General features: G+C 42.7%; 2 protein-coding genes across 18 annotated transcripts in view; one reads left to right on the top strand and one right to left on the bottom strand.

Moving 5' to 3' along the window:
* The window catches only part of LOC310671379 (ABC-type organic anion transporter ABCA8-like), an 88,103-nt gene extending 66,453 nt beyond the window's left edge, over positions 1 to 21,650 (top strand). For all 3 annotated transcript variants that reach the window (XM_083427264.1, XM_083427262.1, XM_083427263.1), the window contains 16 exons: positions 861 to 1,037; positions 1,296 to 1,409; positions 2,763 to 2,876; positions 4,764 to 4,832; positions 6,437 to 6,528; positions 9,951 to 10,074; positions 11,005 to 11,131; positions 12,777 to 12,868; positions 13,132 to 13,304; positions 13,619 to 13,694; positions 15,272 to 15,366; positions 15,835 to 15,954; positions 16,523 to 16,663; positions 17,775 to 17,854; positions 18,677 to 18,732; positions 19,903 to 21,650. In XM_083427264.1, the coding sequence (XP_083283390.1) occupies positions 861 to 1,037; positions 1,296 to 1,409; positions 2,763 to 2,876; positions 4,764 to 4,832; positions 6,437 to 6,528; positions 9,951 to 10,074; positions 11,005 to 11,131; positions 12,777 to 12,868; positions 13,132 to 13,304; positions 13,619 to 13,694; positions 15,272 to 15,366; positions 15,835 to 15,954; positions 16,523 to 16,663; positions 17,775 to 17,854; positions 18,677 to 18,732; positions 19,903 to 20,001 (1,749 nt within the window). In that variant the 3' untranslated portion in view covers positions 20,002 to 21,650. The remainder of the gene's footprint in view (positions 1 to 860; positions 1,038 to 1,295; positions 1,410 to 2,762; positions 2,877 to 4,763; positions 4,833 to 6,436; positions 6,529 to 9,950; positions 10,075 to 11,004; positions 11,132 to 12,776; positions 12,869 to 13,131; positions 13,305 to 13,618; positions 13,695 to 15,271; positions 15,367 to 15,834; positions 15,955 to 16,522; positions 16,664 to 17,774; positions 17,855 to 18,676; positions 18,733 to 19,902) is intronic.
* A 294-nt stretch (positions 21,651 to 21,944) lies between these two features.
* The window catches only part of LOC310671378 (cholesterol transporter ABCA5-like), a 52,511-nt gene continuing 49,375 nt past the window's right edge, over positions 21,945 to 25,080 (bottom strand). For all 15 annotated transcript variants that reach the window (XM_083427259.1, XM_083427258.1, XM_083427257.1 and 12 more), the window contains 2 exons: positions 24,634 to 24,689; positions 21,945 to 24,303 (listed from right to left, as the gene is read on the bottom strand). In XM_083427259.1, the coding sequence (XP_083283385.1) occupies positions 24,196 to 24,303; positions 24,634 to 24,689 (164 nt within the window). In that variant the 3' untranslated portion in view covers positions 21,945 to 24,195. The remainder of the gene's footprint in view (positions 24,304 to 24,633; positions 24,690 to 25,080) is intronic.

The raw sequence follows: 25,080 nt of genomic DNA, 5'->3' as shown, positions 1-25,080 counted from the left end.
GAGCAACGGGAGCTCACCCCATCGCGGGGATTCGAACCGTCAACCTTCTGATCAGCAAGTCCTATGCTCTGTGGTTTAACACAAAGTTTATTAGTTCTATTTATTAAATTTGCTAGTCACTTTTTAACCAAAGCCATTCAAAGAGTCTTACAGTAAATAAACAAACAAATACCTTAAATTTATCATAAAAGGAAGGAAAGGAAAATCTAAATGGCTACTCTACTTTTAAAAAGTTGAAATAAAACATCCCCCCCCACACACACAAGGAGGCAATTTAAAGCCCAAGAAATGTTTTTACCTGGTGCCTGAAGTTAAGTAACAATAGCACCAGGCAAGCCTCTCTGGGGAGAGCATTCCACTAGCTGGGAACCACCACTCCCATCCTATCTGAACCTCCTGTGGAGGGGACACAAAAGAAAGGATGGGGGGGAACTAAGTAATTGATGAAAAATATTATGTATCTTAGGGACACGGGTGGTGCTGTGGGTTAAACTAGAAGAGACTAAAAGGTCGGCGGTTCAAATCCCCTCGACGGGGTGAGCTCCCGTTGCTCGGTCTCTGCTCCTGCCAACCTAGAAGTTTGAAAGCACATCAAAGTGCAAGTAGATAAATAGGTACTGCTCCAGCGGGAAGGTAAACGGCGTTTCTGTGCTCTGCTCTGGTTCGCCAGAGTCATGCTGGCCACATGACCCGGAAGCTGTACACTGGCTCCCTTGGCCAATCAAGCGAGATGAGCGCCGCAACCCCAGAGTCGTTCACAACTGGACGTAATAGTCAGGGGTCCCTTTACCTTTATTATGTATCTTTGCACATATCATATACTGAAGGGCATAATTATCTCTTGCAATTTTCTTTGCTAGATAAAAGCACGTTCTCAGTTGCGGGTCTCAGGACTCTTTCCTTCTGCCTTTTGGTGTGGATTAGCTCTGGTGGACGTCCCTTTGCATTTTATTCTCCTCCTCCTCCTGCTTTGGCCATGGCTCAGACTATTACACATTGTGGGACCTCATGGCCATACTACCACAATATTATGCTTGGTGAGTACAATTACTTACATTACTTTTAAAAAGTAGTCTTTAAATTACCTTTAACGTTTACAAACTTCAGTTACAAACATCGGACCATTTCCACTGAATAATAAACTTGGGCTGCGGTCCTCAATAGTTTACAAGGGAGTAAACTCACCCGAACATAATGGGCCTTCTGTATAGTTTGGTCATATGAAATGAGTTCCCAGAAAACCCGTGTTTTCAGACACCAGTCTTAACAATAAATATTAACCTTCTTCTTAACAGGTGTCATTTCTGTTTGGCTACAGCACATCGATGGTCTTATTCCTATATGTAATTGCCTTTGTGTTTCGCAACAAATGGCATACTAGCAGTTTTTGGTCATTCGTCTTAATCCTGGTAAGTTTTATGACCAGACCACTGACTGATCATTTATTTCCTTATATTCTTAATCTTACAATACCTCTAATCGTTTATAATTTTCCATTAAAGTAGACAAATTAATGGATGCTTCAAATATAATAATGTGAAATAATGTAAGACTGAATGACACATTGAACAGAAAAGAGCATGAGCAGTGATCCTTTAAGTGTGCCTACTTAAGCGGTATTCTAAATCAGGTCTCCACCTGTTGTTGGACTACAACTGCCCTCACTCCTCACCACTGCTCCTGCTTGCTAGGGATGATGGGAGTTGTAGTCCAACTATAGCTGGAGACTCAAGTTTGGGAAACCCTGTTCTAAATACTTCCTTCAAACTGTCTGCATTTCCATGCTTGGGACTGTGAGGACCCTTCTTCAGGAGCTGCCCAAAGAGATCTGTACCTGACTTATACTCTGCCACAAAAAAAACTTTTCTTCTTACCACTAGAATAGGATACTATCATTTTGCCCCTTCCTGGAAGCTGTACACAGGCTCCCTCGGCCAATAAAGCGAGATGAGTGACGCAACCCCAGAGTCTTAACTGTCAGGGGTCCCTTTACCTTTACCTTGTCCCCGTAGACTAAATAATGTCTGTTAAACCAGTGGCTGTGAGGTAAGGTGAGGCAACTGCCTCAGGTAGCCTCAGGTATTGGGGCAATAGACCCCAATGTAGATCTTATTCAGGGCCAGCTCACCTGTGAGGCAAGCTAAGGCAACCGCCTCAGGCGTTGGAATCCACAGTGGCAGCAGTTCCCGGTGTCAAACTTTCTTTCCCCCTCATTCCCAATATAGATCTTCCCCCACCCCTTCTTCTCTGGCAGGGAGGGGAAGTCACTTTGGGGTCCACCTCAGATGCCAATGTGTCTTGGGCTAGCCCTGAGGTATAGATTGCATTCTATGGGTATCGGGTGAATTCCACCTCCCACCCCAGCAATTCGCATCTCCCAGTGGGGTGGGAGGTAGGATTCACCCACTACCCACAGAGTGGTAACTCTCAACTTATGCACATTATTTTCTGAGCATTTGGTTTTATGCACTTGGCAAATAAAAAAATAATAACAAAAGTTGAAAGGGGACAGAAAGCGGGGCAGGTATCCAAGAAAAAAGACGTTGGCAATCCCACCCACCATTGAACCCATTATATTTTGACATAGGTGACACTGTCCTCAGAACATAACCCCCACGTAAGTTGAGAGATGTAGTTACACACACTTGGTTGTGTTTCATTTGGGGTGTAAAGGAGTTAAGCCTCAGTATGGAAAACAAAAGGGGAAGAAGCTGTTTAATCTGTTCAAAAGCTTAATATACTTTTTTCTTGTTTCATTTCAGGTGAACATGCTTGCTTTGATTAATGCAATCTATGCAGTCCACTATGTGCATTACCTACTAATAATAATTCTTCCCCTGTTTGCAGCACCAGAATTTATGTTTACTTTCACAGCGGTAAGCAAAAGTGCAGCCTATTCCTGGTATCTTGAACTTGCCCCTTAGGGCACCAAAGAGCCCTTGGTACCTTAGTCACGTACCAAGACCACCTGCCCCTTCCAATTTTATTTTCATTTTTAAATGATGTTTTTGGGTTGGGAGGCTTCCTGTTTTTATGTGGTGTTGTCTGTGCGTTTTGTCTGTGCTTTTGCAGGGTGGGGATTTGTGTTGGGTGGGGGGAGTTCCAAACATGAGCAATTTTTCGCCCTATGAAATCGGCATTATTTGGTGTCCAGTTTCTGAATTTATCACACAATTCGAAAAGGTTAGGGTCCGCTAGGCTATCGCTTTGCAACTGTGCTCTTGGGTTAAGGAAACAGTAGCTCATCATGGGCCACCAGATTCATAATGGCACATCCTCCTGGTCTGTCAACCCCCTGCATTTTGCTCTTATGAAGCAGAGGATCAAGGAATTGCATCACTGGCCCCACACTTTCAAGCATCTGTTCTACCGGCAGTGCCAGTTTAGCCTCAAGATTGGGGGGACTGGAGCACAACACGCATGTATGACGTCATGTGCATGTCACGTGACACCACACATGTCTCCCACCACTGCACTGGCTGGTGCAGCCTTCTGCTAGGCTATGTTGGTCCCTGCAGTGCTGGGAGATGCTGCGCAGGCAGGTGTGACCCTGAGCTAGGCATGCCGGTACCCACGATGGCTCCTGACACTGCACAGGCCAGTGCAGCTTTCCACAACATTGAGCTGGGTCTCCTTCAAACAAATATTGAGGGAGTGGAAGACATCTCCACCCCCTTGAGGTGCTCTCCACATCCTTGGGATGTAATACAGTGGTACCTTGGGTTACAAATGCTTCGGGTTACAAACTCCGCTAACCCGGAAGTAGTTCCTCCAGGTTGCGAACTTTGTCCCAGGATGAGAATGGAAATTGTGCAGCTGCGGCATGGCGGCAGCAGGAGGCCCCATTAGCTAAAGTGGTACCTCAGGTTAAGAACGGTTTCGGGTTAAGAATGGACCTCCAGAACAAATTAAGTTTGTAACCCAAGGTACCACTGTAACCGAAACTGATCCAACAGCTCTGCTCCATTTGGATGCCTCCATATGGCTTAAGCCTAATCATGGCATCCAATTCCAAACAAACCTGAGGGACTTTACTCACAAAATGACTAGCAAATTTGTTTTAGCAGAGATCTAATGGGACATTTTGGTACTAAATTCCAGGATTCCCCCCTTGCTCTGTTGCACCCCTCCACGTCGAGAGGGGGCTCCAGGCCCTCTGGGAATCGCCCACACATCTATTGATTCTGGCTGCCTACACACACACACACACACACACACACACACACCACCGGGCATACATTTGGAGCCCATCCTCTCCTCTGCCTCATGAAAAGGATTCTGGGAAGTGTAGTTTATCCTCTGCAGCCAGGCATTTGGCTGACTAACATCCTATGTCCTTTTACATGTTTTTTTGGAAGGGGGGAATGTTTGTTGCTTTGGTTTGTTCTTGTCCTTATTATGCATTTTGTATCTTTTGTCTCGTATTTATATGCTGTGAATCGCCCTGCAATTTTCAGATGAAGGGCAGTATACAGATTTAATACATAAAAAACAATCCTGCATAGACCTGCAGTTCCCAATTTTCCTGTCTCCCACAACAAGAAGCACTCAACATAATGTAGGTCTTAGAAGCTCACAGGAGCTTGAGTCACTGTCTTTCGAAGTCATTTTCTTTTACTTCACAAACTAGTATACTTCTGAGTAAGCAGAAACAGTTAACTTAATTTGGCGGGACACTAACTTTCAAGCTGACAGGCACTGGCACAACCTGACTTCAGTATTAGAGGGAATAATCTACAGAATCACCTTTTCCCCCCTTACAGATGTTGAGTGCATCGCTTTATGAGGAAGAGAGTGATTTAATGAATCTGTTCGGGGTGGCTTCCTTTATGGTGAGGAATGAATTCAATACTTGTAGGGGAGATATTTTAGTTCGTAGGGTGTTGTATCCAATGGAATGGGTGTTCACCTTGGTGTGAGACACTAGACAGGAGCAAAGACTTGTGGGGAGCAGGCTGGACTCCCTCAGTTTTTCCTCCTGTCTAGATGCATACAGGTGAAACTTGGAAAATTTGAATATTGTGGAAAAGTTCATTTATTTCAGTAATTCAACTTAAAAGGTGAAACTAATATATGAGATAGACTCATAACATGCAAAGCGAGATATGTCAAGCCTTTATTTGTTATAATTGTGATGATCATGGTTTAAGCTGAATTACTGAAATAAATGAACGTTTCCACGATATTCTAATTTTCCGAGTTTCACCTGTACAGTACATTCCTCCTATCTCTCCTGACTCAACTAAGTTTTTTACTAGTTTCTGAACCCTCTTTTTTTCTTTAGATTTCCCTTATCGTCATTTTAGTTCTACAGTTCTTTGTTTGTCCATGCATTGTGGTTTCTTACACACACACACAAAAACCAACCAACTAACCAAACAAACAAACAAACAAACAAACAAACAAAGAGACAGACAGACAGACAGACAAATGAAACCCTTTCCTTTGCTCTTTCTGTTTGGTTGTTCTGCTTATTTGCCACCCTTCTTTTATTCCTTAGTTGTCTACTTATATTGATAAATTTTCCAGAATCAGTGCCTGGTGAGATGTGCGACTCAAAAGACATGTCTCATTCATTTCCTCAATTCTGAGTGCTACCGGTAGGCTGCCCTTATCCCAGAACTGGTTAGTCAAATGCTTTCTCAAGGGTGCGGTACGTCGACACCCACCAATGGCACATCGCTTCCCCACCTGGAATTTACACTCGGTCCTCACAGCTCTTCAGAGACCTCCTTTCAAACATCTATGTCTTGCACCCCTAAGGATCCTTTCCTTCAAAGTTCTCTTTTGGTGGCAATCACTTCGGCACACAGTGTCAGAGTTTTCAGCCCTTTCTACACCTAAACATCTTTGTATTTTCCACAAGGATAAGTTGGCACTATGTTCAGACCCTTTCCTTCCAAAAGTCTATCTAGGTTCCACGTCTAACAAGATCTGACTCTCTGACTTTCCGTCTGCATCCAAAATAACCTAAGGAGCAAGCCTGGCACTCCCTGGATGTGCGCAGAGCTCTGAAAGTTTATCTACATCATACAAAATCCTTCTCTACAATGGATCTCTCTACCTGGTTTTTTAAATGGCAAGGAGAGGAATCTTATCTCCATGTTTTACTGATGAGCACTAGAACACTAAGACCACATTCTAGATAAGAGCATCGGAGATAACTCTTGCTTGTCTCTGATTTTAGTGCCGTGGTGTTAAGATGAGAGATCCCCTTAGTTGCCCCAGGCATGGTGTGGTTAGGATGTCAGATGATTGGCAGGTGTGTTGGTTTACCCCAAATGGCTGCATGGGCCAAATGAAGAGGCAATGGCTTCCCCCACTACTGGTTTATAGGACTGTAGCCCAAATATAGTGACTTAAATTGGTTATAGGTCTGTACACTTCTTGAACATAATTGGTTGTTTCTGATTTTTTTGTTTTTTGTTTTGTTTAGCCTTACTTCCACATTGTGGTTCTCATTCTTTTACTCCGCTGTCTGACGGCGAAATATGGCAGGCCAGTTATGAGAAGAGATCCTGTGTTTAGGTTTGTACACATATTGCAGTCAGACTTAGTAATGCAAAAGGTTTTCCTGTTTTTCTTCTGAAATGATGACTTTCAAATACATACAGTCATACCTCGGCTCCCAAACGCCTTGGGATTCTTGCGCTTAAGAATCCCAATATCCCATGGGAGTAATTCAGTGTAAGGTAAAGGTACCCCTGCCCGTACAGGCCAGTTGTGTCCGACTCTAGGGTTGTGCTCCCATCTCACTTAAGAGGCCGGGGGCCAGCGCTGTCCGGAGACACTTCCGGGTCACGTGGGCAGCGTGACGAAGCTGCTCTGGTGAGCCGGCACCAGCGCAGCACAGGGAAACACCGTTTACCTTCCCACTAGAAAGCGGTACCTATTTATCTACTTGCACTTTGATGTGCTTTCGAACTGCTAGGTTGGCAGGAGCAGGGACCGAAAGACGGGGAGCTCACCCCGCCACGGGGATTCGAACCGCCGACCATGCGATCGGTAAGCCCTAGGCGCTGAGGTTTTACCCACAGCGCCACCCGCGTCTAATTCAGTGTAGTGCTAAGCAAATGGCTCTGTCAATGCATCTCTGCTGGCCTGAGGGAATCAACTTCTCTCTCTTCCCACTTACTGTTCCAGGGGTTCTCTTGACCCCTTCCCCAAGCCAATTTGATGCAGTAATGGATGGAGGAGTTGGGGTAGTCCTGTTGTACTTTTGGAAGTTCTTGAACAGGTTTCCACTGACGGGGCTTTTTTTAGTTTAATCCAGCCCTTGGTTCGCTTTATTTATTTATTCCATGAAAACTTTAAGGCAGAGATTTCCAAACTCTGTGTTGTGAAACGTTAGTGTGTCGGCTGCAGTGTGTAGGTGTGTCGTGTGAATGCTCCCCACGCTGAGGTAAAAATCATGGACTTAGGGGACTCAAAGAATCCCATGGGGAGTTGGGCAGCAAAAGCCAAACCCCAATTCTCCTCCTGGGGCTGGGAAGGGGTTAGTTTAACTTCCAGTTTGCTACTAAAACTGAATTACAGTGGTGTCCCGCAAGACGAATGCCTCGCAAGACGGAAAACCCGCAAGACGAAAGGGTTTTCTGTTTTCAGAGGTGCTTCGCAAGACGAATTTCCCTATGGGCTTGCTTCGCAAGACGAAAATGACGAAAATTTTTGAGGTTTTTCCCCCGCTCCCCAACCCCTTTTTCTGAAGCGCTAAGCTGCTAATAGCCTTTTAGCAGCTAAACCGCTAATCCCTTAAGCCTTTAATAGCCATTAATAGCCCTTAAACTGCCAATAGCGCTAATAGCGCTAATCCGCTAATGGGCTTGCTTCGCAAGACGAAAAAACCGCAAGACGAAAAGACTCGCGGAACGGATTCTTTTCGTCTTGCGAGGCACCACTGTACTGTGTTGCGAAATAATGCATGTCTAAAAAGGGGTCACCAATGTGAAAGGTTTGAAAAGCTCTGCTTTAATGTGTTTGGCAATGTGTAAAGGAAGATGCATTTCACAGTTGTTGTTTTAAAGAGGATATTCAAGATTTAACAAACACCTTCATAATTTTTAGGAATCTTTCATTTCATGAGGGTGCTTGTTTTCTTCCATAGAGCCAAACTTCTGAAAAAAGATATTATTTTGTTGTTAAAGTATGATTTAAAAAAATTGTCTCATAGGCAGAATATATAATGATTTGATTTATTATATTTCTATGCTTCTTTTCATTCAAATGAATCCCAAAGCTGCTTACAAAAAAATAATAATAGTGATAACATGACAGAACATAACAGAACATCACAAATAACAACATAAATGAAATAGAATAATTAACAAATTATCAGTAGAACATTTGCAATCTATAAAACACTGCTTACAAATCAATAACTAAAAAAATAAGACAAACGTCACATTTAAAGCAAACCATATTATATAATTAACAAATCAATACAGTATTTATAATCTTTAAAACAATGTTAACAACATTAACAATCAACCTTTAGCTCCAGAAGTTGACTTTATAAATAGAATAATAATAATAATAATAATAATAATAATAATCTTAATAACGTGATCTTTATAACGTCACACACCACCCAGTCTCCAAATGGTGAGAGATTCCAGGGATTTCAGCGCATTCTCGAGTTCAGTTTTCTTTGAATGAAGACTGGCAGGGACTGCAGGGGCCTTAACAGCATTAACTTCCCAACAGATCTTGCTTTCCAATTAAGCTTCCAGGGAAGCCCCAAAGCCCAGCACAGAACAAGCATGTCTCTTGTGTCTCCAGCTTCTTCACCTCCTTTCTGCCTAGCTTACACTACACTGGCTATTGTTCTTGTATTTGCCTGGCGAGGCCCCGGGCCCTGCAGTTCCCTTAGATAATAGACACACGGACACAAATGTTTAGCTTAATGGGATAAAATAGGCCACAACTTTATTGGTTACGGAAGGGACGCAGGTGGTGCTGTGGGTTAAACCACAGAGTCTAGGACTTGCCGATCAGAAGGTCGGCGGTTCAAATGCCTGCGACGGGGTGAGCTCCCGTTGCTCGGTCCCTGCTCCTGCCAACCTAGCAGTTCAAAAGCACGTCAAAGTGCAAGTAGATAAATAGGTACCGCTCCGGCAGGAAGGTAAACGGTGTTTCTGTGTGCTGCTATGGTTTGCCAGAAGCAGCTTAGTCATGTTGGCCACATGACCCGGAAGCTGTACGCTGGCTCCCTCAGCCAATAAAGCGAGATGAGCACCGCAACCCCAGAGTCGGCCACGACTGGACCTAATGGTCAGGGGTCCCTTTACCTTTATTGGTTACAGATGTGAGCGGTTTGCCTTAGGCATTGGGCAAAATGATATCCGGACTTCTGCCCGTCTGCAGGGAGTCTCATAAGGGTAAACCACTGGTAGGTGGGAGCCCTATGATATACATCAATTAAGAGCACCCCCAGGGTCACTGATGGATTCGTGCCATGGCCCTAGCCTGCGCCCAGGCTCCGGACAGGATCCAGACCTGCAGTATGGCGCAGAGCAATTATGCTTATTGTGTTGTTTATCTACTCAGCCACAGCCATTGCCTAGAGATCGGTTTGATGAGTTTGCTCTCATACCTCCTACCCCCCCTACGGATAGAGGAAGAAAAAAATTGGAAGGGACTTGGGGCATCATGCAGACTGTCCCCCGTCCCCCAACAAAATTCATACAACAATAATACTGTGGCTAGGGATATACAAACTATAATTATGCATATGTTTCTGCCTAGTCCCCCCCCCCCCCGATATGTGTTATCTGCAGAAGCAGGTGTAATTTTGTAAGGCAGCATTTTCTGGGCTGTGACAAGTTTGCACATTAAGTTCAGAGATTCTCGCTTCCTTATGGACTGTTTTCTGCTTTCCTACTTGAGAATGGAATTCATTCCTTGGTGTGCAGTGCTTTTGAAACACTTTGTGTGGTGTCTTTGATCTGTAGGATTTCTCCACAGAGAAAGAGCAGCCATCAGAATCCTGAAGAAGCCAGTCAGGGCGATGATAGAGATGTTCAAGAGGAAAGGGCAAGAGTTCAGAGTGTGCTGGCCTCTGCAAATCAGGAAGAGGTAAAGCAGAATTATTGTGAATTATAGAATTATAGAAAGGCTTTATAGCTTACTCTACTGTTCATTGCAGTGATTTGCTTGTGTAATGTAACTCGATGCCTGCTCCTGCTTACAGTCACCTTGGAAAACAAGCTTTTATGGCTTAAACACCTAACATTTTTGGCACTCCATGGGTACTTCTTATAAAAGCTGGAAAAAGTGGAGGAAGAGATGCTAAGAGAAAAAGACTGAGCCCTCCTAGATAAACAGAGCTCTATGTAGGGATGTGATATTAGTGTCTGGAAGAAGAGTGTCAGTACCTTAAGTGCTGGAAAACTAAGTACTGCAGATACCCTGTTTTTCAAAAGCCAAGCCATGCACCCCCCTACTTTTGAAAATGTTGATATCTCTACAGTAGCTTTTGTTATGTGAATGGTTATGCAGACCACCAATTGGGAACCACTGTCTTGGCTTATTAATATTAACATATTAATGTTAAGGTGACTTACTTGACCTAACAATAATTTGAAGCATCATCTTTTCTTCCATCATCTTTACCTGGTTTCTTAATATGCCACAGTTCTGACAGTTGTTTGCACAGGTGTGTGGTTCGGATGCTGGCACAGTTAGCACTATCTGATGATGTATACTTGAGGCATTTAGCTTTGGAGTGGGACCACAGTTCACTGATAGAGCTCATGCTTTGCATACAGGAAGGCTTCAGAGTCAGACAAAGGGCATGGAAATCCTCTGCCTGATATCTTGGGGTACTGCCACCAGCCAGAGAGTAAATAGACAAATAGCCTGGCTTGTTATAAGTCAACTTCTTCCTATGTTTCTGTCTGAAGCAGAATGTCTTCCATGCCTCTTGCTTTGACCCACTTAAACCAAAGGTATAGCTATGTATGTATATGTGCCGTAAGCAAGCTTCTCTCTTCTGCACCTATTTAGAGACCAGTTATCCTAGTCAGCAACTTGCGCAAAGAATACAGAAGTGAGAAGGCTTGTTCCTGTGGCAAGAAAAGCAAGACGCTGGGGAAAGTGGCCACCAAAAGTGTCTCCTTCTGTGTTAAAAAAGGTTTGCTGGCAATGGAAAATTACTGTTACAGCTTGACCAAGGAAAAGCATAACTTTTACTTTGTAGTCATTTTGGGGGATGCTTGACATTTGAATATATTGTAAGTGACTCAGATAGGAAGGAAAGGAATCAGTATAGGGGCAGACCAATCCTAAAGCCCAGATCTTCTGGCTGCTTGGTGGGTTGGGTTCTGATGTGGTGCAGGTGGCCCCTGTGGCATGGGGCCACAGCTGCTGCTGAAAGTTTCGTTGCCATTGATCTACTAGTTGCGGCATTTTTCCTGGCAGTAGCCCGGAAAGCCGGTGTTCCTGGAGAAAGCCAGAAGCAGAGCCAGACTTGAATCTACTGAACCCAAAAGACCCTCTTCTTCCTAGATGGGACCCAGGATCGGGCTTGTTACCAATGGCAGCTTGGAGATGGGTTGGGTAATTTCATCACTACAGTGGTACCTTGGGTTACAGATGCTTCAGGTTACAGACTCCGCTAACCCAGAAATAGTACCTCGGGTTAAGAACTTTGCTTCAGGATGAGAACAGAAATCGTGCAGCGGCAGCAGGAGGCCCCATTAGCTAAAGTGGTGCTTCAGGTTAAGAACAGTTTCAGGTTAAGAACAGACCTCCGGAACGAATTAAGTACTTAACCTGAGGTACCACTGTATTGGTTTCAGTGGAAGGTACTCCCAGACCGGCTGATGCAAGCCAGCAGGGGTTTGGAAATAGTGGGGTGATTTGCCACTTTTCTCTCCATGGTACCAGGAAAATGTTCTTCGCTGTTGCAGAAAGTTAAAACTAAGCAGAACTTACAGAAGAAGAGCATTTGTTGCTCCCAGGGAATCAGGCTGTTTAAAATTACTTAAGTTATTTTAAGTTTTGTGTAAGTTTTTTTACTATATCAAAAATCAACATTAAAAAACACATTTCTCTAGAGACTAAAATAATTATAGGGAACCTAAATTGCTTAGATAGTGATGTGCTGTACTATGCATGTTTACTCAGATGCAAGACCTGAAAGTTTAAAGTTGCAGCCTTAGTCTAATGGTCATATCCAATTGTAAGACTTTGAGTAGTACCTGGGAAGATGATTTGAGTAGTACCTGGGAAGATGACTGAGGCAACTGAGAGTGCAATATTTCTTATGAATATAGCTGTCTGAGACCATATAACACCGGTCCTGAAAGACCTTTATTGCCTCCCAGTACATTTCCGAGCACAATTCAAAGTGTTGGTGCTGACCTTTAAAGCCCTAAATGGCCTCAACCCAGTATACCTGAAGGAGCGTCTCCACCCACATCATTCAGTCTGGACACTGAGGTCCTCCTCCAAGAGTCTTTTGCTGATTCCTTCACTGTGAGAAGTGAAGTTACAGGGAACCAGGCAGAGGGCCTTCTGAGTAGTGGTACCCTCACTGTGGAAGGCCCTGCCTACAGATGTCAAGGAGATAGAAGACATCTGAAGGCAGCCCTGTTTAGGGAATTTTTTAATGTTCAATGTATTTATCGTGTATTTAATATTCTATTAGGAGCCGCCCAGAGTGGCTGGGGAAACTCAGCCAGATAGGCAGGGTATAAATATTTTATTATTTTATTTTATTTGCTGGGATAATGTGTAGTATCCTTACCAAAGTGTGAGTATGTGTGTTGTTCTAGGAGAAATTTTGGGGCTACTTGGACCCAATGGAGCTGGTAAAAGTACAACAATGAATATGATAACAGGAGACACAGATCCAACAGCTGGACAGGTAGGTGTGAGCACTAAAATGTACTCTTCTTTTTCATGAACAGGTGCACCATCACTGCAAAAGTCAACTTCAATGCATTACAAAGTGTAGTATGGCAATGGCATCAGTAGCAGATTCCCATCTAGGACTAGGAACAGGGAGGGATTTTTGCATAGGAGGTAGAAGATTGAGGGCTGGCCTTTAATTTCCTAGATAGGACTTTTATATTTCAAAAGATGACTCATGTTGGACAAATTTAAATGGGGCCACAATATTTTGGACAGGTCCTGATGAAAGGAGCTGATGCAGCTGCAACGGAAGAAAATGCTGTCGGTTTTCTTGGCTACTGTCCCCAAGAGGATGCCCTCTGGCCCAGCCTGACCATGAAAGAACATCTGGAGATTAATGCAGCTGTGAAAGGGATGCAGAAAGACTCAGCTGGTATTGCTATCAGTCGGTAAGGGCAGCAAAAGATCCTGTACACTTCCTATCTCTTCGTTTTTTGGGCTACTGAGTGCAAAGCCCCACATTCTATACTTGACAGAATCATTGGACTTTGAAAGCTAATTGTTTTTAGCATTGACATTTCTCCTTGGGAGGTGGGCAGTTAGCATTAGGTTCTTACACCGGCAAATAGCACATGTGGTTTATCTCCATCCAGTATCATAACAGCATCCCTGAGATTCACTTGCAACCTCCCCTGTAATTCTTATGCAAAAGAGATCCATTCTAGAATATTCCAGATGTCGTTTCTTCTGCCCTTTCTTTCAGAATAGTTCAAGCTCTAGAACTCCAGGACTATTTGAAAACAGCAGCTAAGGCATTACCTGCTGGACTGAGAAGGAAAGTAAGTTCTGTGTTTTGTTAGTTTCTTGAACAGGTTGCCAAATATTTAATGTTGGCTAATGGCTAGAGACCAAGCGGCATCACAAGGTACTTGGGTTTGTTGCTCAGTCAGCGCTAGTTCTTTGCCACTGCACTGCCTATTTTCCTCCTTGCCCACACTGCTGTGTCCTGGTCTTCACCGACACTGCCGCCTCCACCTCTTCGCTGCTGTTGTTTGCGGGGAAGTCCATCTCATTTGCCTGTCTACAGAGAGAAAATGCTCTCTCCCACATCCCTGTTCTGTTAACTGAAGTATAGGCTCCTATGAGGCAAGACACAGTGATAACAGCAAGAACCTTTATTGAACTACAGAACTGGATAACAGGGGCAAAGCAACTGCTTATATCCATTTCTGGAGGCCTGGGCCGCTCCCACTCCCACTCCCAACGTGATTGGCTGTCTTGCAAGCTGTGAATCACGACTCGGAGTTCAAGGGCCAATGGCAGAGGCCCAAATCCTGAAATGTTCTATGATTGGATATCATGTATCGAATCAGAACACAGGACCTCAGAGTTCTTAGTCCAGACTCAAGCTCAGTCAAACATTGACCACTGAATACACTGAACACATAACATTAAAAACCAGGGCCATTCACAGCCCACTACAAGGAGGGCGGCAGGTGGATTCAGTGTGCAAACCTGGAGCCAGCCCTGGTTTATTAACATCTACATTGTATGTCATTATGTTATGCTGGCTGGGAGATTAGCCTGTCTTTTGAGTTAATTGGATTGGTTGTGAATAAGAAGATGCAGTGCAAGAGGATCACAGAACAACGTAGTCCATGGTGCAGATTGCTGTCTCGGTGATTTCAACAACATATCCACACCTTAGTTCTTAACAGACCTTCTGCTCTAAATATGCTGCAGTCTTACCAGGGTGTGTCCATTCAAAACTTTGGGGCTGAAAATTATCCTTGGAAGTCCTAATTGCCTTGCTTGTCCACCAACCTCAGTTTCTTCAAGGAAAAAGGGTACCAAAATCTCTTATTGGCTTATTTGCCTGTCCGAGCATTCAGCATCTTTTAGTTTGGTCTCGCTAGGGACGTTGGAGAATTCTGACAAAAGCGGTAATGAGAACAGAAATTGCCAATGCTTGTTTATCCATCCTGTTTCCGAAATGGAAATGAACCCAGCATGTACCACTTTGTTTTGCATTTACTGTTGTTGTTCTTTCAGTCCACAAACAATACATAATTCATTATTCTTTCCACCGTTGCTTCCTTTGCACTGAAACAAATATTTTTGCCACAGCGGACTGTGAGACGGATAATGCAGTTTGGGCAGAAGAGAAACTACAGCACAATGGAATCAGTGTGTGGAAGAGAAAACAACGCCTTCTTACAATCACCAGTTCTCACTCACATATTGATAATTTTCTGGGTTTCTGCACCTGGGCAACTGTCACCACAGACTCGTCTGTCTTCCAGAACCCTCTGCAAATATTATTAGTTGTATTTGTACTTACTCCCCCCCCCCCAATTATATCCTATCAAATGTTTGAAGCAACTTTAAATGGTTATTATTGTTTCCTTCATTTTAGTTATGCTTTGCCCTGAGCATGCTGAGTAATCCTGCAGTGATGCTATTAGATGAACCAACAGCAGGAATGGATCCCAGAGGAAAGCGCCAAGTGTGGTGAGTGACTCATACACTTCATATCTCGAACCAGGTTTGTGAATTTGCAATACATAACAGCTTATCACTCAAAACAAAATGTATACTTATAATGATATACTTGCATTTAGGAATCCGAGTAAATATTGTGAATTTGTTCAGTGTCTTTTTGAAATACAGTGGTACCTCAGGTTACATACGCTTCAGGTTACAGACTCCGCTAACCCAGAAATAGTACCTCAGGTTAAGAACTTTGCTTCAGGATGAGAACAGAAATCATGCTCCGGCGGCATGGTGGCAGCGGGAGGCCCCATTAGCTAAAGTGGTGCTTCAGGTTAAGAACAGTTTCAGGTTAAGTACAGACCTCTGGAACGAATTAAGTACCTAACCCGAGGTACCACTGTACCAGACAATAATGTCTGCTAGGAACAGGCTGTTTACAGCTCCTTCAACCCTACTCCACCCTAGTAAATCTTGCATTGACTGCAGGAAAGCAATCCTCACTGCGCTGAAGGACAAAGACCAAGGAGCCATTTTGACAACTCACCACATGGAAGAAGCTGAGGCAGTGTGTGACAGAGTAGCCATCATGGTGACTGGACAGCTCAGGTGAGCTTCAACTTGCATTTTGTTTTCCAGCATATTAGGATACCATAAACAGCTGATGTTCTGAGGGGGCAAAAGTTTCTTCTTACTCTTTTTCCACCTTCTCATGAGAAGCTTGCTGTATAGTTAAGTTTTTACCTCTATCTTCAGTACACTGTATTTTATTTTATTGCTATGGCTAGTGGCTGATGCAAATAAAGATTCTTCTGATTCTGACGCTCGCTGTGTTCAACTTATAATTTGTTATGTTTTTGACACTAACTGTCTAAAGTGTGTTTTGAAAATAAATTTTATTAGAGTTTATAAAGAAAAATACAAAACTTAATATCAAATACCTTTTTTATCAGCATTGATCTAAATAAGATAAAAAACATAGCAAGAAAGAAAGAAAGAGGAAAAGATAAAGTTCAGAATCTACAGAACTTCCCATTCTTCATCTGTCTGCTATATATAAACAATAATAACTTCATCCACTCCAATATAACACTCAACAAAACCACTTTCTATAACAGTACATTATCTTCAATCCCCAAATCCAAATGTCACAAATGCTGATTCCTTCCTTCTGCAGGTGTCTTGGTTCTATTCAGTATCTCAAAAGCAAATTTGGCAAAAATTATTTGCTCCAAATAAAAGTTAAGGGCGTGGACCACGGGGAGCTTCTGAATACTCATATTCTACAGATCTTCCCACATGCAGCTCGTCAAGAAAGGTAACTGCAGTGTTTTTCCTGCAGCTTGACACACAATTTCCTGAATTATTTTGGTTTATGTTCAGAGGGACACGGGTGGCGCTGTGGTTAAACCACAGAGCCTAGGACTTGCCGATCAGAAGGTCAGCGGTTTGAATCCCCACGACGGGGTGAGCTCCCATTGCTCTGTCCCTGCTCCTGCCAACCTAGCAGTTCAAAAGCATGTCAGAGTGCAAGCAGATAAATAGGTATCGCTCCGGCGGGAAGGTAAACGGCATTTCCGTGCGCTGCTCTGGTTCGCCAGAAGCGGCTTAGTCATGCTGGCCACATGACCCAGAAGCTGTACGCCAGCTCCCTTGGCCAATAAAGTGAGATGAGCACCGTAACTCCAGAGTCGGTCATGACTGGACCTAATGGTCAGGGGTCCTTTACCTTTATAGTTTATGTTCTTGTATACCCTCTTACTTACCCTCCTTGAGCTCTTGGTAATGGGCCAGATGAACATGATGGGGACAGAATGCCCTTCTGCTTCTTCCTGTCCCCCAGCCTTCTAGGCCCCAATGATGAACCAGCACGTGGATACATACTGAGCAGGTGTTATTTCTGGAGCCACATATTGAGCAGGTGTTATTTCTGGAGACGGCCCCACACTCCCCATTTCAGGTGGCTTCTGTTTCGATCCATAGGTGGATGAGGAAACTCACGTGTGGCTCCCTTTTGAAACCAACAGCAGAGGCGGTTTTAGGGTGGTGTGCAACCATTGTGATTGCACTGTGCACTGCCCCAGGAAGCACCAGAAGGCTGTAGAATAGAGTGAGAGAGGAGGGTGTGTGTCGAATTTTAGTGGTGCACAGGGTGCCATTGAAATTTGAGAGTCCAAAGCACGCTGCTGCCAACAGCCAAGGCTGTGCACAAGGAGACCCTTTAAAAATCTAGTCTTGTTGCTCAGCAGGAAAAGTTTCTCTCGTGTGTGTGTGTGTGCGCGCGCATGCTAGATTCCACTCCCCCCATTCCCCCATACTGGACTTTGGTTTTTTTAACCAGGGCTGTGTACATGCAGACTGCTTGCACTGCACTTACTCCATTTGGATCAAAGCCATTCTGGTGACTGAGTTGATTTCCCTCCCCTTAGGATATCCACTTTGTTGGCCTACAAGATCCCAATGGAAGACGCACTGCCTCTATCAAAGGCCTTCTCCATGTTAGAGGAAGGTACGTACAGACAGACTGTGCAGTTGTTTGTGGAAGATATTTTAATGCCCACCTGATTTAGGTATTGCCCCCTTCCCTTCCCTCTACGCACACTGGAGAGGATCCCTCCTTCCGACTCACTTGGTAGGCCTTTCCTACCTCTAGAAAGATGTGTAACACCCAGCACTTTAAGGGAATGTAGAGGCATATTGTATCTCAGAGGTTCCCTCGCTGTGATAAGCCAAGTTACAGGGAACCAAGCAGAGGGCCTTCTCGGTAGTGGCACCCACCCTCCCACCAGATGTCAAAGAGAACAACAACTACCACACTTTTAGAAGACATCTGAAAGCAGCCCTGTTTAGGGAAGCTTTTAATGTTTGATGGACTATTGTAGTTTAATATTCTGTTGGAAGCCGCCCAGAGTGGCGGGCTATAAATAATAAATAATAATAATAATAATAATAATAATAATAATAATAATAATAATAATAATAATTTTATTATTTATTTATTTATTTATTTTCTACGTGTTTGTGTGCTCTTGCTTCAAATGCTGCATCCTCAGACATCTGGGGTGTTGAAGAGACGGAAGTGCATCTTGCATGAATGAAGGTGCAAGGTGCATCATGGGAACATAGAAAGCTGCCTTATGCACAGTCAGATCATCGGGTCCATCTATCATAGCATTGTCTTTGCTGACTGGCAAAGGTTCTCCAGTAACCCAGAAAGAACCTTCTACATAAAAAGCAGATGCTCTGGCACTGAAATTCAGTCATTCCCATGAAAAGAACCTATCAAGCTGATTTGGGTCAACCAAACATAATTGGCTTTTCATCCACACAGCTAAACGAAGCTTCAGCTTTGAGGAGTACAGCTTTTCTTTGAACACCTTGGAGCAGGTAATGTGATTTTTCAAATATAATTGCATGGTGGGTTTTGTAGCGCTGCATTCACCACAATTTGGCTTCCTCGTGGGCTTCCTCTGCTGGATTGGAAAAGTAGTGCCAGCATAGCTGTCAACCTTGCCTTTCTTTGCGGGAAATTCCCTTATTCCAGCGCCGTTTCCCGCTGCTATCCCAGATTGTTAGATAGACTGTCCCCGGGACAGGTGAGGCTGCTGATCCCTTATTTTCAAATCTGAAAGTTGACAGCTATGGTGCCAAGAGAACTCAGCAAGTGCCTCCCCAGCCAGTGCTGGATCTCTGCATGCAGAACTAAGGATTATCTATCCAATTGGGAATTTTCTGCAAAACCACTTTTAGGGATCTGGTGAAGTTCTCCTGAGCCTGGCTCTGAAAAGAACTGGGGCAAGGCAAAGGGTCACCCTTAAAACCTCAGCAGAGGAGATTTTTCTGCCCACTCAGCTTAAAATATTGCTAGCTTCCCTGGCCTCTCAGACTGCCCCTACTGGAGTCAGTGGAATGGCCTTGCTCTGACATACTAAACAGGGGGAAATGGAGATTCTTCCTGGGAAGAACTGGGAGGTGGGTAGGAGCCTGCAATGCACCCACAGGTGAATTCCTTGGTTTCTTCTGCTTTATATATTGTGTAGCTATGTGATTCCATTGCATACAAAAAGGGGAGAAACCAGCCCATGGAGCGAGTTAGCTGTTTCTTGCAGGTCCTGTTTTTTTTTTACCCTTGATTTTCTCCCTGTAGCATCTTTTCCTTATCATGATCATTAGTTTGTGTACAGACAGTAGAAAGATTTCCCCACTTCCTTGGAGATGTATGGAGTGTTTTTGTTGTTGTATTTTGAGTTCTTGGATTAGCTAAAAAAATATGGAGTTCATCAGGGTGGGTTTTTTAAAGAAAATGTTCAGAGCAGTTAGACACACATTCTGGATTTAGACTGCTATTAATTTGCCATGTTGAAAGGAAATGGCAACTGACATGATGGAGTAGGATCCCTCCTTTAAAAAAGACGGCAGATTTAGGTCACATCTGTACATAATAGGATTGATTTAATTATCTTCATTTTCATCAGAATGATCCAAAGAAAAGGAATGTGATATATTTCAAGCACTACTTAGCTGAAGAAACCCCCCCTTTTTTACTGTATTGTGCAGGTTTTCCTAGAACTTGTCAAAGAGCAGGAACGTGATTGTTTCGATCCGTCTCTGAGCACAGCCTTTGAATGGCAACAGCTGCAGCAGGCTGATGTTTAAGTTGTTCACAACCTGGACATGAAACTGATGCTTACAGGAGTAAGTGCTGGTCCCTTGAAACAAGCAGGATATAAGAAGGATCTAGCAGCCCGTCTCTGAATAATGTTGTGCCTCCTTTGGCATGTGAGACTGGAGTCCAGCCTTTTGACGGGAGACTTTACATATAGCTCTGTGTGACCAAAACCCATATTGGTCATATGTAGAGAATGAAATGTACCATTTCTGGACATGTCCATCCCCTGGAAATTTTTTGTTTTCCAGAAAAAAATGTTTGATTTTTTTTGGAGGGGGTGTGTGAATGGAAATATATGCAGTACATAATTCTTATATCATCTCAGCTTAATTTACTACTTTAAAACCATAAAATGCATTATGTATAGCTTAGCACATAAAATTGTACTGTTTGGCATATTTATCAGGTTGGAAAAGGGTAAATGCCTTTGTGATTCAGCTCTCCCCAGCAAGTCTTTTCCCACCAGCCACTCCACCCAGGCCTTCCTTATTTTTCACTGCTGCTCTTCCTCTGCTGTCTTTTTCTGGCTGACTCCATGACACCAAGCACCAACAAGTCCAGCTGTCGCCAACTAACCAGCACCTGGCTAAATATGTACTTTTTTCTGGCCCCTCTAGTCCAGCTCCAGCCAGTGGTGCCAAACTGAAAATTCGGAAATTATCGCAGCTGTTAGTTAAGGCCCCTAGCGGCAGGTAGACTAACTTCCACAGGAGCAGACAGAAAACTTCCCATGTCAAATGCATCACAATGTAGTACAAATGTCAGAACACATTACCCAACATCCATTAAAACTTAATTCAAATAAACATTACGTAATCACACTTCATAGTAATATCTAACACTTTTGTAGTGTATCGTCTTCTCATACCATTTGTGAAATAGTAACTGTGGACACAATTAGCTGCATCAACCCATAGAACTTCATTTCAATAATATGCCATTTAAAATCCAACCATCTCATGCTTCTTTCTTTCACCAGAAGCACTTTCTAGAAGATTATTTGCTTCCGATTCTAAGCTTTCCTTTTTATCTTCATAAGCTTCAGAGAACTGAAGGGTTGCATGAATGAAAGAAGCTCCTCTACTATTTAACATTTCCAGGCACAGACAAGCTGCTCTGCACATATTCTTTTTGGATCAAAGCTGTATGAAGCTGGCAGGAAAATTAACGGGTTGCACATTCCCCACAAGATGCATGAATTGTAACTACCTAATACAGTACCTCGCTTTACATAGATATTAGAAACCATAAGGAAAGGAGGGAGTGAAAGATAGCTAAGGCTGAAGAATGCTTTACTAATCTGTAATGCCAAAGCATAAAGAGGTCTAGATTATTATATTTTTATTTTATCTGAAAAAAATTTTATTTGCATTTGCAGAACATATATTTGTGAAAATTGTACTAAGTTACGTCCGTCAGTTGATCAAGACTTGTAACGGAGCATAATTTCTGTTTCTGGTGCTGTTGTTCATGGGTTTATATTTTTAGAGATTGAAGTAAAATGATGTATGTAAACTAAAGTGGCAATACTTTCTCTAAGATTTTTTCCAGACAAGCAGCTCCTAGCACTAATCTTTCTTTTGTAAACTGCAAGTACTACATTTTTTAAAGTAATAATAAAAAAAGCAAAATGGAAGATTGGATGGAAGATTTGTTAGCACTACCATCATGAAGCCAGCACGGTGTCACCCTACATCTGTGCAAGTCTGCTGGAAGCATGCATGTTAAAACAAATGCAAATCTGCTAGAACCCACAATTTAACCATCAAACTATAGAGTGCATCAGTGGCTGGAACATCTTTAATTTCATAAGCAGAGATATAAGGTATGGCTTTCATTCAAATTCAGTTTCTCATGGGGGTGTGATAATATGATCTCCACTTTATTCTCTTTACAACCTAATCCTAAATTGATTACATGCAACTATGACTTTATCATATAAATGTTTATTCCTCTATTTTGTTATTCCAGTGGCCAATGGAACAGATTCATTGCTTTCCATGGTTATCAAAACATTAGAACTGGGGTGTGCTGCTACAAATTGTAAAGACCTTGAAAACGGAACACAAAAAGTTAAGTCTGTCAAACATGTAGTACATCTTGTGTGTTGACATTTAAAATGGCAAAAGATAATGCAACGCTTTAATATGCTGTATAAAGTGATTTAGTCATGTTGCCTTTACAATTTGCATTTGAAGTGAGAGAAACCCATTTAAACAAATGGACGTATGCATGCATGCAGTATACAGGGTTCTTTGCAACGGTAATGGTTTAAACCATCCAAAACAAAATGGAGCATTGGTAGTCTTATACCACATTACACATATATTGAAATGTATTATGACATTATTGAATGTAATTCATAATGGCTTAAAATGATTGGCTGCAGGCAAAATACTTATTTCGAGCTCATGAAATGCTGACTATACCCATCTGACCAGATCTATTCTAGATAATGTGACTGTTGTTCAGAATATGTAACCCAAAAGGGGGAGCTAGAACAATGCCATAAATGCCTTGTCACTAATTCTCAAGTGCAATTGCTTTTTTTAAAATTAATTTTTATTGGGTTACATGAGTACAAACAGCATCTGTTTTCAGTTCAGAGTCCTTTCTACAGATCAGTCATATTCGACATGAGATGCCAATGTTTTAGTCAATAAAAGGTTGGGGGAGAAAGGGGGGGGGGAGAGAAGAGAGTATTAAATGTTCATTATTTTACATTGTGTTATGTGCAAGGTTTTGGGTCAGTGTCACATGGGCAGATTCTCTTTCTATTCATACATCTTCACTGGCGGTGAGGGAGATTGGGAGGCAAGGCCTGGTTGATTGCCTTCAGTTGACTGCAGTGAGTTTTGTTTGCATGGGTGAGGGGCAGGGGTTGTTAGGTTAAGTTAGTCATATTGATTCATATGCAGTCGGTGGGTTCTTGTCTTGTTGGGCTTTGTATGTAATAAAGGAGAGGCACAACAGGGTGAAGGCATCCTCTTTTGTTTGTCCCCATGCTAGTTTCAATGTGTTGCTTAGGTTTTCCCAGACAGTTTGGTCCCAGTGGCTTGTGTTCACTCCTGAAGGTCACCTCCAGTGTCTAGTTATGATGATCCTGGCTGCTGAGCATAGGTGGGTTATGAGTTCTTTGTAGTGTGAATGTGCCTATTGTCTTGGAAAATATTCAGTAGGGCCAGTTCTTGGGTGGCTTCTAGTACCTGTTTTGTTATTTTGCCTATTTCTTGTAGGAGTGATGTCCAAAGGGGTGCAACCGCTCCATCATTTTGGTGGGGTTCCTGGGTGTGTCAGCACCACCTTTTGGGTTGTTAGGTACCATCTAGAGATAAGTTTCAATGTGAGTTGCCTTCTTTTGGCTGATATGGATTTAAAGGGAGGTTTAGACCACAGTTTAGTCCATTGGGCAGTGTTTATTTCATAACCCATATTGTGCTCCCATTGTTTTTTTGACTGAGATGAGGGGATTTCTGGAAGTGCAATTGCTTTTTTTGAAGTACTGTAGTGCAATAAAGAGTTAACAAGCACTTCAACACAGACCCTAGCAAACAAAGGTTCATGCTCATTCAATTAGGTCAGCAGCAGCTAATGCTGCCTTTGCTGTGAACACATCATTGCTGGATATTTGTAAAATGGCAACATGATCATCTTCCCTAGGCACCACAGACTGGACGTGTATTCTTCAGCTGATGCAAGCACAGTATTGCATTAGGTTCTTTAGTATTTGCACTGCAGTCCCAACTCAGTTAACCCTTCCTTAACCCACTGAAATAGGACGATTGGTCTTACCTGAAGCTTAAATTTAGTGGGTTAGAGTTCACTGGGGCCCAAGCCATGGTCCTTCCCATAAAGCCAATGAGTTTCTTGAAAAATAAATTGCCCCCAAACAGTATATTAAGTACATTGCCCTCTTTCCACCACTACTACAGAACAAAACAAAAGGATAAAATCATAGAGGTTTTCATTATTACTTTTTTTAAAAAGAAGCAAGTCTTAGAATAGTAGTAAGAGTATTCAAAAATAAAGGCATTTCATAATATTTCATAAGGCAAAGAAGGTTTACTCAATTGCTCAGGAATAGGCTCTGTAAGATATTTGTTCTCTAGAGCCACAGCAAACAAATATTTAGCAAATACCCTGACAAGTGAAGCTCTTAAATTTCTGCAATGTGAAACAAATCAGAAAATAACTCTCTCCCCCTGGGATCTTTCCCAACTAATTGTTCCATTTAGGGTTCCAAAATTGCTCTCTTCCTCTTCTTGCTCTTTGACAAGTTCCATAAATACCTAAAATGAATAAGAAATATGAATTAATACATGGATTCTGCCCCGTCCTATAGGCAGAATAGTGCTCTAAGCTAGTATAGGTTTCTAAATCTCCACCAGTCAACAGTGCTATATTACAAATCATCTGTACATGTAAACATAGAGGTTTTTCTTCTGGGGGATCAATTCCCGACGACACCCCCCACTATGTGACAAAACATCATTAGGTATGTAACTAATTTATGAATTATAAAATGACAATTTTATATAAGAAATGTAAATGGAGACACCGCATTTCAAACTTATTTTCTAGGGCTGGCATGCTCTGTTCTTGAAAAACGGTTAAATTACCTGTTCCAGTGTTGCTTGAGAAAAGCTGTACTCTTCAATATTAAAAGCATGTCTTGCTGTTAGAAATGTTAAAAAGAAGTATTTACAATCATAGGCATCAAAAGAATACATACACACAATCAACTAAAATCAGTATGGCCAGAAGTGGCCATAATAGGGTACAGGAACCCAGTTGTCCTCAATGGGAAAGCCACTGTCAAGTTGTAGTGCAGTGGATTTAAATGTTTAAGGACACTGCAGCCTGTCAAACATACCTTGTGGCTCTAAGGGAATGGCAAGTTTATTTCTCAGGAGACAATCCTGTGCCTCTTTAAAATGCTCTGACTTTACTATGCCTCACAAAAGCAAGGGAAGAAGGCGACACATGCACCAAGGCAAATGGCCTGGGAGACGATAAAAGCTTGTAGGTAATCTAACATTTGGATAAAGGAATGTGTTGTTTACATA

The sequence above is a fragment of the Podarcis tiliguerta genome (assembly GCF_965153285.1).
Source record: "Podarcis tiliguerta genome assembly, chromosome: 2".
In the NCBI taxonomy this organism is placed as follows: Eukaryota; Metazoa; Chordata; class Lepidosauria; order Squamata; family Lacertidae; genus Podarcis; species Podarcis tiliguerta.
This window is presented reverse-complemented; position numbering and strand designations above follow the sequence as displayed.